At 38.5% G+C, this 14,656-nt stretch overlaps 1 protein-coding gene across 2 annotated transcripts in view; it reads left to right on the top strand.

Moving 5' to 3' along the window:
* The window catches only part of kif5ab (kinesin family member 5A, b), a 78,513-nt gene that overhangs the window by 31,593 nt on the left and 32,264 nt on the right, over positions 1-14,656 (top strand). For both annotated transcript variants that reach the window (XM_023954895.2, XM_078947091.1), the window contains exons 9-14: positions 914-1,018; positions 3,311-3,459; positions 4,750-4,898; positions 8,242-8,462; positions 9,330-9,398; positions 12,132-12,338. In XM_023954895.2, coding sequence (XP_023810663.1) covers positions 914-1,018; positions 3,311-3,459; positions 4,750-4,898; positions 8,242-8,462; positions 9,330-9,398; positions 12,132-12,338 — 900 coding nt within the window. The remainder of the gene's footprint in view (positions 1-913; positions 1,019-3,310; positions 3,460-4,749; positions 4,899-8,241; positions 8,463-9,329; positions 9,399-12,131; positions 12,339-14,656) is intronic.

Raw genomic sequence — 14,656 nt, 5'->3', positions numbered from 1 at the left:
ACTAAGTCCATAATCTTTGGTGGTTAGGCTCTGGGCAGATGACGTTTTTCTGTGCGTGGGATGGATAAAGACCACAGATGATTAAACCTCCCAGAGCCTGGATGCTGATGAGGGTACCAGACCATTCCAAAGCACTGCTCCAGGTGGAGAACACGGTGGAGGAGCTGAAAAACTGTCCATTAATATATAGGCAAAAATAGAAAAGAAAAAGCCAGACAATTTAGCTATTGGTAAAAAGTGAAGGCCTAATTGATGAGTGTCGTGTAGATGACATGAGAAACCAGGGTACCTGGAGGTGATGTAAACCTTCCTTATTAAAGTTGCCCAAAAGCTTTCTTTCAACACATTCAAACCGAAACAAAAAAAACAGTAACAATATAAGTAATCTAGAGCAAACCAAGGGTTGGAAAAAAACTGACAAAACGTTCCACTTAAAGGTATTGTTGATGCGAATATACATATATATCAGGGGCATACTTCTGTTAATCATTAATGAATAAAAATATGTATGTGATGAGGAAAAAAAAATGACAGTCAGCTCGCCTGCTGGCTCACATCTTTGTTGTAGAACAGCAGGTAAATCTCAAGCACCTTTTTAAACCCAGATCTTTTTCAATAGACATATTATTACAAGGCCAGGGTATTGACACAGAAAAAAGGTCATAAATATTTTCATTGTTTCGTCTCAAGTACTTATGAAAGAGCTTTTTCGATATTGTGCTAGTGACATGACAGGGTTGGCTCTTGGCGTGTTCCTCCAAGAAAGCAATCGCCACTTTTTGGAGATGTTTAGGGAATTCTGCATTCTGTTTTTGTGGCTCACAGATTAGAAAAGAAAATACAGTTGGGAGCAAAAATCCCTTCTGGATCTTGCTTTATGAACTAATTTCTGCTGTGTGTGTATCTGTGTCAGGTCAGTAAAACAGGTGCAGAGGGAGCCGTACTGGATGAGGCCAAGAACATCAACAAGTCCCTGTCAGCTCTTGGGAACGTCATCTCAGCCTTAGCAGAAGGAACGGTAAAAAAAGGTTTTAATTCTTGCTACTGAACAACTCAAATGTCCTAAATAATTATTACAGTGTGACAGTATACATATCTGTGTGGGTTAGCATAGTTTTCCCTTTGGCCAATGCAATACTTGCTCATTTGAAAAAAAAAAATACACTTTTCAAAAAGAAAAACATGCAGAACTAATGCCTTTGTGTCAAAGAGAGACATACAGTGCATTTACGAACCCAAATGCTGCAAAAAGATGTAGCCTAAAAATAGGAAAATTTTAAGAACAAAATTGTCATGATTCGGAGGAGCGACAGACCCAGGTGCTGGAACCCAGAATGAGGACACAGGTAGGTGAGAGGTAAGTAAGGATTTATATTTTCCTTCCAGGAAGATGGCAGTAGCTTGGTGGTGGTATGAAGGGGAGCGAAGCTTGAGGCGTGGCTGAAGGTAGTAGCGCGGCTAGCGGAGCGTGGCGTTTCCAGATGAAAGCAGGAGTGGCTCGAACTGACTTCCACACAGGTGACACTCGAGGGCAGGAATCCTGAGACAGGAAGAATAACGTTAGTTGCGAGACCAGGCTTGGATTGCGAAAACATGAGCGAGACTGAGACCAGGCGTAGTCACCATAAGGGGCAACGAACTGGCATTGAGTTATGGAGCTGGGTCTCCTTTTGAACAGCAGGGTGATTAGGGTGAATTGGTCACAGCTGGTGGAGTCGGGAGCAGAGCAGAGCAGAGGGGGCGGGGCTGACAGAGGCACCATGACAAAAATTACTTGAAAGTAGTAAATGATCTGTCCATGTAGCAAGTCATTTACCTAACAAGAAATGTAAAATAAGATATAAAAATCTAGAAACAAGGAATTCCACTCAAAGTATTCAAAAAGGGAAACATTAGCTAAAAATACTAACTGATATATTAATTACAAATGTACAGCCCAATAAGAAGCATATACTGTATATTGCTATTTCTAAGTAAATTTTTTGTTTCTATGTACCTAATTGTAGTTCATTTGTATTACAGTGACAAAAACTAGTGCTTTAGAAGAAAATGTGAACAAAATGAAAAAACCATCTTAGTACAATTTGGCCAATTCTGAATAAATTTTTACAAAATGTAACACTAGCTCTTATTCTTACAACATAAATCAGAATTTCTGTTTCCAAAAGGATGGCAAGTATAACTTGTTAACATTTATTGAACTTTAAAATAACATCCTTAAAATTAAAACAAAAATTACAGTAAAAACTGAGATTTATTTGAGTCTTAAATCAAAATTTTTCCATTGTGAAGAGTACGGACCAAAATGATTTAGACTCATTATTCCTTTTTTTCTAAGTCCTCTCTCTTGATAAGACAAAATGCTCTTTACTGTGCTGACGTAAAACCTGGTCAAATGTCTTCAATGTCTAAAAACAATGTTTTAAATCTTTGCAAGCATCGAATAGTTTCCCGGTTAGAGAAGCAGCCCAAAACAGCTTGTGTCCAGCTTACTTGGTTGTGGTCTTTGGCTCATGTCCTCTGGTAGAAGATGAGATCAAAGGGGCTGTAACTTAATCATATCTGTTCATTATGTTCACATTGATGAGATATGATAACATTTTTCCATTTTGAAAGTAGAATTTATGCAGAAACTTACTCCAGTAAGTTTCCTATGAATCAAGGTGAGGCCTTGATTCATAGGATGATCCCAATCCTTTGTAGGTGACCTCATCAAAAATTACTGGGGAAAAACGGATGAATCCTTGAATTCTTCCGCATTGACTACCTCTGTTCGTGGAGGTGTTGGATGGATGTTGCAGAGCCTCGCCGGCTGCTTTTTTGGTCCCTCTTTCATCCATAATTCTCCGAGCTCCTGCAGCTGGTTATATGATCTGTTCGACCCGCTCTGTGATCCTCCCAAGCCCCATCATTATAATTAGAGCATCCACCATCTCCCATTATGTAACTCTGAGAGCTCTGGGAGCTCCTCATAGACCTAATGGAAAGGCTGACAAATTGTAAATGTCGCAGCGATCTTTCAAAAGATTAATGAGTATTTATATGTGGCTTGCTGAGCAAAGTGATTGTCTTTTTGAAGACATTTAAGAGGTTAAAACTCAAGGATGTGGCAGGAAGGGAACAATCTTTTTTTTCTTTTCATCACTCTCTGTGGATGCTAACAATGCAGATTTCAAAGAAAGCCAAAGTGGCACAGCAATTCAAAAGATCCTTGAGCTTCTGTAATCCAGCCCTCTGCCTTTTTTTCCTCTTTTTTTCTTGCTCTCTTAAATTCCCTCTCTTCTGTCTTTTTTTTTTAATCTCCCCGTAGAAATCCCACGTGCCGTACCGTGACAGCAAAATGACTCGCATCCTACAGGACTCGCTGGGCGGAAACTGTCGCACCACCATGTTTATCTGCTGCTCTCCCTCCAGCTACAATGACACAGAGACCAAATCCACCTTGATGTTTGGCCAAAGGTAATGTGCACAGTAGTCATGAAATGCTGCATACTCAGCTTCTTGTTACTGGAACAGCCCAAATTTGCTCTTAAAGATCTTCATTCAGATGAATTTTGTGCTGCAGCTGTAATCAGAATTTTTCTATTTTAACTGGTTTCATTTTCTCGGCTTTCATGAACACCTTTTTTCTCTCAGGGACACTCAGCGGGATCAAAGATAAAACAAAGATTACTTTGGACTTTTGTTTTCAGAGTCACTACTGTATAAATAGCTTTATTTAGCAAAATATCTCTTTACATGGATTGGGTTGGATTGGATTCGAGCAGTTTTTTAAAACCTGTTAAAAATATTTTTCAGCATTTTTCTGAAAATATGTTTTTGCTAGCAAAGTCAATTCAGACGCGTTTTATAAAAAAATGTTTTTCACGGTGTTGTTCCCAGACGTCATCAATAAGCAGTGATTGGTGAGTTGGTCTGAGTCAACATTTCTATGGCAACCTCTCTCACCAATCAGGAGTGAGCTTGTTGGAAGGCCACACCCCTACCACTGACAGCAACCGTGGGAGAATTTGTCAATGAAACGTTTTACATGAGACCACATCATTTTATTAAGGAAGTTTATAACTTGAAAAACTTGCAATAAATTATAAAAAAAAATAGGATTGTGAAGAATATTTTAAAAAAAAGGTTGAGCGGGAATGGTTATTCTGACAAATATAATGACAGAGTAATAGCTGTTTATTTCTCAGTAGAAGTCTGTGAGATTTTGCCTTCTTGGTACTAGCAGGTACTTACTGGTTGGAATATACATACAGTTCATGGGTTTGACATTTTAAAACAACTTAGGATTAGGTTTAATATGAACAGATAGTTTTATGCCACTGGAGTGTGAAATTAGAGGATTTCCACTATAAATCATGCCATGAACGTCCAAACTTTGGGAAGCCATCATTTGGTGTTTTGTTTGAGGTTTAGTCAACAGTCCCAGTACATAGACTGTGCTCTTACAAATTGTGCCACTGCAGTTTTTCTGCATTCTAATGTTTCAGACTGGTGCGTTTTTTGGCCCTGTACCTTCCTCCCTCTCCACGAACCACCAAACACAGCTGGCAAAAACCCAATTTGCATACCAATTAATGAGATGCAAGCCCATTTTCAGTCAGAAGCCAGGGTTTGTGCAGTTTTCAGTCGGTGCCTCTGTGTGCTCACTTCTCTTTTTCTTCCATCCTTCTGTATCTTCTTTCTGTCCACCCTATGCTATTTCTTTCCCTTTTTTTCCTCCTTCTCGTCAACGTGTCTGTCAAATAGAGCCAAGACCATTAGAAATACAGTCACAGTGAATCTGGAGCTCACAGCAGAGCAGTGGAAGAAGAAGTATGAAAAGGAGAAAGAGAGGAGCAGGATGATGAAGGAGACTATTCAGAAACTGGAGGCTGAGCTGAACCGCTGGAAGAACGGTAATATTTAAAGGGATATCATGCCAACTGTCCAACACTCTATAAGCAGTACTCTGAAGGAAACTACTCATACGGACTGACAGTTTTACTGCTTATTGTCAGGACCATTAGAAGTTTGCGTTTTCTGTCATGATGGTGCAGGAAGCCTCTGGGATAACTAGTGTCTGGAAGAAACACAAACATCGGAAGCAAGCAAATTCAAAACATGCACTGTGACCATTTTTTTGCATTTCATTTAAAAAAAAGCTAAGGTAAGAAGGCTGAAAAGTAAAGATACGATGATTTTATAGGTCAGACAGTTGGAAGTTGCCTCTGGTGATGCCTAAACCCCCCCTCCATGTCACTCCAGTCATTATCCTGTCAATTCAAGATATCCAATGGGGAAATCCCTCTAATCCCACAGAGCCTTATCTCTTCCCCCACATTAAAGCAGATGTTTGGTCTCCTGACACTTCTCAAACACTCAGGGGGTGTTAGGCCTGTCAGAATGAGCTATTTTTGTTAAAATATCTGATTATTTTAAAGAAATGTGTGAATTAAATGTAGCTATTACGGGAGATGTTAAGCATGTAATAAGTAGTAATAGCATCAGTTTGTATTAGTTCCCCATGGCTTACCTGAAGGATTCTAGTTTTTAAACAAAATTTAAATCTTGAAACATAGATTCCCTAATTTTTGAAGCTTTTTTTTGACCATCATTAAAACTACCTTCTGTTTTTAGCTGTTACTGAAAAGATCCAAATCGTTCTTGTAAAAACACATAAAAAGACTATAACAGACAATTTATACAAAAACTTGAGTAACACTCATTAAATTATATTAACAATTAAAAATTCACTTAAATTTAAAATAAATAAGGGTTAACAAATGTCTACATCTTCAAATATTGTCTCTCGCAACATATTTGAGATGTTTTGTTCTTTAATATTGCTTTAAATTTCTTAATTTACCAACTGTTTCTATGATTTTCTCTCAGGGTCGGCCCTAAATCTTGCTTTTTAAAATGAAAAAGGATGGGAAGATTTACCCGCATCTATGTAGTATATATGGAAAAAAAATCACACATTTCTGCTGCAATCACTTATATGTATGTAGGTTGCTTTCCCTTTATCTCACCTGCCTGAATGCATTACATTTCTTTCCACGTAATTGCAGATGTAACCCGGTTTGATCTGCTTCGGAAAACCTTTCAAAAAGTCTTTGGATTTATCGGAATAAGGGAGCCGAGCAGTCTGGCTGAACCTGTGCCCAAAAATCACAGATGCTGCCTGCTGGCTGTTTTCATGCAATTTCTGTAGACCTTTAAACTTTCCATAATTGATTTGCTGTCTCGTTTTAGGGAAAGAACCCAATGTGGTACAGTTTGTGTTTTATGAATTCCAGTGTTTAAATAATTCTCGAAGCAACAAAAGCTAATCACACCTAGAAAAAAAAAACGAAGTGCGGCCTTGTGCATATACTTTTACTCTTAATTAGGGTAAGAGTATTCACCTGAACCGAAATCAATCTCACACTGATTGGTATTTCAAATGTCAGGCCCCTCAGTGGTAATGACCAGTTGACATTTAGGCTGTGCATTGAATTTTTCTTCTAAAGTCAGCTCCTTGAGCAGCTGACCTGCTTTAACATGTTGTAACCCCTTTGTTTGTTCGTTTATCAAAAATAAGGGGAAATAAGTAGTTTCCCCAATCACACATATACACACAACTACACGCACACACGCTTTTATCTGAACTCTTATACTCTCACAAGTCAGTGCTTTTAATTTCCTAATACATCATTTTGACAACACCCTTACCCCCATCTCCTTGCTACTGTTCTACCTATTGCTCTACACCTCTGGCCAGACCCTCCATTTGAGGGGATGCCATTGACCTCTTTGTTTAAGGTTAACTAAAATGTATGCATATAAATATTATGGAGGTATATTCTATTCTTTAAAGATCCACTCCCATCATCTTTGGTCTATTTTCAAAGAGTTCCCAGTGGTCCTTTAATTATGATGATACTGTTTTTAGCCAAAATTTTTAAAAACTTGTGACGTTTCTGCAGAGCGGCAGTAATTCACCTCTGAGTTGTGGGCGGGACTGTTGGAGCAGAGCAACCTCACCCCCCTTTACCTACCCTGTTGCGGAGAGCTCTTTGTTTACACTCCCTCTCTAGCTTCCAGCTGAAACGGAAATGAAGACATACATGGATCTATTTGTCTGGAAGTGGATGCATCAGAATGGATCGGAACAGGGAGCTTATGATCCTCTAACTTTAGCACCTACATCACTGCTACAGGCTTTTTCAAACTGAGTGTTTTAATTTTTTCCTGATTCCCAATAACTTGATAAAGAAATACTCAGAAATGCAATTTGAGTGTAACTTTTTCTTTTTACATACATCACAAGAACATGTTAAAAACACCAAAAACACAACTTTCCTTGGAGTGGGTCTTAAACCAATAAGCTGTACTTTTTAGTAGGTTTCTTCTGCAGTGGGCAACAGACAGCAAAACATCTGTGTACATTTGTAAGCAGGTTTTTTATGGCTGCTGGTTTTGATGATTACTTCTCCTAGAAATAGAAACATCTGGTGCTGCGATTTGGTACTTTGTTTTAAGCTTCACAACAACTTTACAATATAATGTGCTTTTGGTTTAAAAGTTAGGACTCATCTGAGCTGACAAAGAGAGCTTCGTTTATTGTTTTTAACAACAAAGAGAAAAAGAGGGAACTGTTCAAGTGCACACAATGTTGCATCATGGAGCAGAAAGTAAAAAAAAAACTCTCTTGTTTAAACCTAACCTAAAGTAAACCTAACAATAACAAGAAGGAAAAACAGCTTTTTTGAGAAAGTGGATGCACTGAGGCCATGTAAAAGCCCCGAAGCTGAGCTGATAATTTAACAAAGGGTACAAGAATAGAAGTGTGAAGCTGGGCCGGAACACAGCAGGTCGCCAAAGAGAACATAAATAACAGAAATGATTGGACCGAGAGCAACTGATTGCTGTGTTAAATCAGAGATGCTCTTCTCTGTTTATACAGTGCAATCATAAAGATGAAGAAGAGCTTCAAACCTAGGAGAATCATTTTTCTGAGCCTTTTATGGCATATTGATCTCAGTTTTACTGTAGCAGATCACAGTGTAAGTCATGTTGAGGGTTACACTGAGAGCAAACACAATGCTTTTCTGATGGACAAACAAGTCATGACACAGTGTATAAGAGAGTTTGAAATAGACACCAAATGTTTCATGTCATCATGGGAGCTGATTTGATTGACATTAATGAAATGATTTGAATTAGTAATCAAATAAAAAGATTATTTCTACTCAATATTGTATCTTTTGTCTCTAGGTGAGAATACTATTGTGCTGGAAAAGCTAAGTGAAGCAGAATCCGAGGACACCCCCTACATGACAGCAGATCCAGAGGAGGCGGCTCTTGATGCATGCAGCCCCTGCAGTCTCTGCAGTTCCTGCTCCATAGCCTCCTCCATTGTGGTTCACATCTCCGATGAGGAGCGGCAAAAGTACGAGGAGGAGATTCGTAAACTGTACAAGCAGCTGGATGATAAGGTGATGAATGAATGCAGCATTGCTAATTGCACACCATGGGTGGGAAATCGTAGAAGTATACACACGTGAATACAAAAGAACATCATCAGAAATGTTTTATTCAGAGAATAATGTAGTTAAGCAACTAATGTAGCAGCTCTAGGGAAGACCCAGCTTTAAAATATCTGACTGTACAAGATCTTTGCACATATCTTGCTCTCAATTGTGTCATGTTACCAGTTCTTTCATATAAAGCATGCACAAGCAGCATGACACCAACTTTTGAACATTTTTACACATATCTTGGTGTATGGATGCAGATGCTAGGCAACACTTGTATGGGCTTAATTACCTCTGTGTAATACATTGCCAGTGTTTCTGAAGAACAACTCAGTTATGTAATTTCTAAGTTAAAGACCAACTGAAGAAAATCGTGTTTTGGTGTTTTTAACAGTTTCTCATGACATTTTTCTGATGATGGAGGACATATATAAAGAAGATTAAGCTTAAATTTACATTTTTCAAAATGTTGTGAATCAGTAGCAGGCAAAAAGTACAGTTTGAAAAAGCTTTTTTGTGATGCAGAAAATACAATGGGTTGGACATAAAACTCCCTGCTCTGCTCCGTAACAGGGGAGTCCTGCCCCCAATGTAGAGACGAATTCCTGCCGCTCTGTAGAAACTATGTCCTAAAAAATGGCTTCAATCATGCAGACAGTAGCTACAAACTATGAAACAAAAACTGAAATTTTTAATATAATGTATTTGGTTGTAATACAACATTTTAATCATGAGATGCAATTATAATAGGTTATTTCACTGTATCAGCACATTTACAACTATGCATTTGGCAGGAAAAAACCCTCATGTGTTTTCCTCTCGCTATAGGATGATGAGATCAACAACCAGAGCCAGATGGTGGAGAAGCTGAAGGAGCAGATGCTCAACCAGGAGGAGGTAAAAGATCCTGGTTTTTACATCCTTTGATTGCTTTGGTCAAACGGTTCACAGCGAGCAACAGCTACTGTGAATGGGCCAAATAAAGTGATAGTTGAATCTTAAACCATCCATGAAGAGTTTATCATCTTTCCCCTGAGATCTAAGAGTCAGGACTTGAACTGGTGCTATTTAATCATCTGAGGTTTAACATTGTAAAAAAAAAATCCTTTAGCTGCTCAAAATAAAAGCAAATAAAAACCCTTTTTGGCATTAGGCCCATATAAATCTATGCAGATGCTGTTTCCTGGCTGAATGTATTATAAATACTATAAGTTCTCCAAGCTTTGGGTCTTTCATTTAATCTTTAACTTAGCAGAGAATTTTTATTACATTTAATAACTGAGACACATCTGCTTGTGATTTATTAAACAATGTCATTATTTGTCCTTTATATATTTTTACTATTTTTTAACAAAACTAAGCCAAAGTTTGGAAGCTGTTTCTCCTAATTAAAAGCTAATTCCTCCTTATATTATTCATCTCTAATGCTTGTGTTTAGAACATTTTTTGTATTTTTCTCATTATTTTTCAAACTTTGCAGATTATTTATTTGTCTGTGAAACACATTCAGATCATCTTTAGTAGTCTGTCAGAAATCTGATGCCTGATCTTGAATATATTCAGGAGGTAGGTAAGGAGCAAGGTGTTTAGGAGCTTGTAGCTGCAAGCTTATGTCATCGCAATCATGTTGCAGTGTGGAAGTTGTTTGTGCAGATGTGTTTTGTTTAATTATCTGTCAAACATTGTATTGTATTTTCAAAAATAACACATTTTCAAAAGTCTTAATCAGTTTTAATATTGCAGACCTCATCAATGCTGCCTTGGTACTGAGGAAGATTTCTCCTGGCAACCACTTCAAATAAGCCTCACAAACACTCACATGTAACATATTTACTGAGGACAGTAAAAGTCATCATTATGCGTGTAAAAGATGATTGACTGCAGATTGCATGTGCAAATTTGAACTCATCCAGAAGGCAGCAGCATTACTCCTTTCAAAGAAAGAACATTATATCAAACCTTTAGCTTCTTTATTGTACGTGTAAGGATTTCTTTTTTTATACGTTTGATGGCCTTTGCTTGCATATTATGCGAAATTACAAAGATGTAATCAAAACTGGAGCTGCCCTAAACTGCATTTAAATCAATTACATTTAATTATACCATGGTACGGGTGAATACTCGATTCTGATTGGCCGCTGGGTGTGCATGAAGTAAGGGTTAATGGCTGACAAAGTGTTATCACTTTTTAACGCACGCCGTGGAAGCCTGGTTGGTCAGCGATATAAAGTGATATATGTTGACCTTTCCAATGGGTTGAATAAAGCATCAGTTTTGAGAGAAAGTTCACCTCTTACCGCTTGTTTTTGTCCAAATGATGAACAAAACATTTAAGCAAGGTGACTGGAACTTCTTTTTTCACCATGCGGTTATCCTGTGGGATATCACTTTTTAACGCACACCCAGCAGCCAATCAGAATCGAGTATTCACCCGGACCATGGTATAAGCGGGTTAATGGCCGACGAAGTGTGCGTTATTACTTTTTAACGTACGCCGTGGAAGCCTGAACCATCCGACGCAAAGCCTGATTCCTTCCGCGAAGTGCGTTGAAAAGTAATAACGCACACTAAGAAGGCCATTAACCCGCTTATACCATGGTCACTTACAAAAGCATATAGTCCGCGTCGCGCCGCATCACCGCTGCAGTAAAGATTCGGCGTATCAGGTTTTAATACACACCCAGCAGCCAATCAGAATCGAGTATTCACCCGGACCATGGTATAAAAAGTGATCATCCACAGTGATAATCCCACACCTAATAAATAAGTCACATATCTTAAATGTTTTGTATCACTGCGCTGGCTTCTTTAAAATAAACCTTTGCTTCATCATCTGGACAAAAACAAGTGGTAGGAGGTGAACTTTCTCTCTGATCTGATTATTTATTTAACACATTGTGACGATCAGCATATATGTTGCTTCACTTTGCTGCTGCAGTCCAGGTCGGTGCCAATGCTTCCGCTTTCAATCTTCTCGCATTCACGCGTAGCTATGCATATTTTTAAGATCATTTCCAGGCTCTACATATGCACATTGAACGCGCACTGAAAGGATGCATGGAGGAGAAATTAAGAATTCTGATTTATGTCCAGCCGGAATGACATAAAGTATAGTCTATCATGTATGGGAATAGAGCTGTGATAGAAAATACCTGGAGCAAGATTCACCAGATTCACACCGCTTAAACATTTCACATTTGCTACGAGTTAGTAGAAAAAGATAAAGGAGAAGATCCTTCCGGCTCATCCAATGTGAACACCATGATAAATGCATGTTCAGGAATAAACGTTTTTGAATCCACCTCAGATGCTAGTGTGTCTGTAGTTTCAGAGGAAAAACAGTTAAATGAAGGGATATAGCCCATAACATGCTGCAGCAATCTCTGTTTTAATACCAAGCTGTATTATAAACACAAAACATAAACATTTGACAAGTTTTTAATATTTTCAGTTCTGCTTCCATGCTGTGGCAGGGTCTGTTAACACGGGGGAGAAAATAAACAACATTTCGATCCATTTAAAGTGTGTTGTGTGAATACAATAGAAGGCTCTCCTGTCGACTGTCTCTTCCTCTACTTTGAACTGTGTTTTTCTTTCACACCGTTTAAAGCTGCGTCTCTGTATCTCCAGCTTTTAGCATCATCCAGGGGTGACAGCGAGAAGGTGCAGTACGAGCTCGGCAAGCTGCAGACAGAAAACGAATCTGCCAAGGCGGAGGTGAAGGAGGTCCTTCAGGCCCTGGAGGAGCTGGCATTAAACTATGATCAGAAGAGCCTAGAAGTTGAGGAGAAAAGTGTGCAGAACAAACTCCTGGCTGAGGAACTTGCAAAAAAGATGGTGAGTAAGATTTAGGACATTTTTTAAAAAATATACCAAGTGAGTCAATGTTGGAACAGAAATAATCAAAAGACAAAAATCTACATTTTGTGTAATGATAAAGAGCAGCAGGTCATGTTAATGCAAAATGTTCTTCCATAGGAAAATCACTGTAGTCAATGCGGTCAAAGAGGGTTTTCTAATTTATTAATTTGCCTGACAATAACAGTTTTCTTTTTTTCCATAATGCTTTGATTTATTTTATATGGAGAAATGCTGTTTAATCTTACTGTTATTTAAAGATAAAGACACAGCAGTTAAGGTGTAAATCAGCACTTAGTGCATTGTTGTATCAAGTATCATTTGTCAGCTTAAAGCAGGCCTGTTTGTCGAGCGCTTATTCTGACTCCAGGGCGCAGTAAACTCCTTGATTGATGAGTATTGCTGTTTAAAGCAAAAGTAAAATGGGCTTTAGCTTCGGCTGAAATCTTCGGCTGAAAAATGGAACAAAGAAAAAAAGCGAAGAGGTGGATGCTTATTGGCTCTTTGTCAGTATGTACAGAAAATCAACATCCCCAATCTAGATGATATATAGTTCAGTAATCTGTGGTGGGAAGTCCTGGTAGAGAAAAGTTCTCCAGATGCACATAAAAACTATATTTTTGACTTTATCTCTAAGATCAATGTGGTGTCCAGTTTCTAGTGTGAATTTAGAAAACATTAGGATAGCTACAGCAACTCCTGCAAGTCTGAAATTACACTTTAGAATCTAGTGATTACAGACAAATGTGTGTAGCTCTGTTTATAGGTTTATTCAAAACGTTTCACTTATGATTATTCTTTAACACAACTATAACTTGCTAGGACTGAAAAGACTGAACTTGATGTCGACTGGTTTAGTGTCCCACTGCGATTATGAGAAGTTACTTGGATAACCGGGTTCACTATGTAACCAATTATAATGTAGATTCTAATTTAGATATAATTTTATATGGACTCCCACAAGACTCAGTCCTTGAGCCAAAATTATTTTCAATATATATAACAGAAATGTTTTTGAGGTCAACAAAGTTGAGATTCATTATGTTTGCCAATTATACTAATATTTTTGGGTGGTTTTGGCACGGTGGCATTCCAGGATGGCACTGGGGAAGAACCTGACATACATGGATTTAACATATGATCATTAAGATATATTTGAAAACAATCTGTGTAAAATGTTTTTAACAACCCATTTTAGAAGCCTTTCCAAGGATGCACAACAGCGGCACAACAGGATAAAATGCACAAATTGGACAGCATGCACAAAACCACCTTACACTTGATTCACTGACTTGATTCCACGCATTTGCAAAATACTGTGGACGCAGACCATTAATGTAAATGCAGCTCAAATGCAAACAGACGATTCTGAGAAAATGCCCTCTTCTCCTTGAAGCTCTGACCGCTGGGCCCTGGGGACACTGATGAGAGCATCAGCCACTGCTTGTACTCAAACTTTGATCCCTTTTAGGGGGGAGTTATTGACCGCCATCAGTGCAGATACAAAGTCAAGTGAGGGCCGCAATTGCCTGAACCTCCCAGCTCAAAGCTCATGCTGGAAAAATCAGCACTCACCTCATAGTTGTCAGGTCTCCTTCAAGAGCTCCATAGAATTCAGCTGTTTGAATTTTTTTGCATGGTTAAATGTGCAAATATTTTTAAGTGCTGCTGTTTGCACCAGTTATACCTTGCACAGCTGGTCTTAGTATATAAGCTACAAATGCAGTCTATGTTCATCATTTGCATGCGCGGGCAATTTTTTAACTATTTAGTAAATCAGACTCAATGCATCCAGCTTTTCACAAATGAAAGCTGGACTCATTTAATGCAGTGGCATACATTATGGCAAACAACTATTTAGTCAGCCACCAGTTGTGCAATTTATCCCAGTTTAAAAGATTTACTAGGTGTGTGATTCTGAGATTTTTGCTCTCCATTCTTGTGATCATTCTGATCCCCACAGGGTGAGATCTTGCATGGAGCCCCAGATTGAGGGAGAATGTCAGAGGTTTTGCACGTCTTCCATCTTCTAATAATTGCTCCCGCAGTTGATTTCTTCACATCAAGCTGCTTACCTATTGCAGATTCAGTCTTCCCAGCCTCGTGCAGGTCAATAAAATTAAAGACTTCTCTCATCTTTTGAAGAGGGGGAACTTGCCTAATTTGAGGCTGACTGAATACTTTTTTTGCCCCACTGTATAAGTCTGAATTTAATTGAGGGCTTTCAGAGATAGTGGTGATTTTTTGTTTGCAGTCGAGGTTATGTCTACGCTTGGTTTGGGGTGTTGGGTTCAGCT

This window comes from Oryzias latipes, chromosome 5 (assembly GCF_053564925.1).
Source record: "Oryzias latipes strain Hd-rR chromosome 5, Olatipes_Hd-rR_3.1".
NCBI lineage: Eukaryota > Metazoa > Chordata > Actinopteri > Beloniformes > Adrianichthyidae > Oryzias > Oryzias latipes.
Note: the sequence above shows the minus strand (reverse complement) of the source record. Positions and strands in the feature narration are given on the sequence as shown.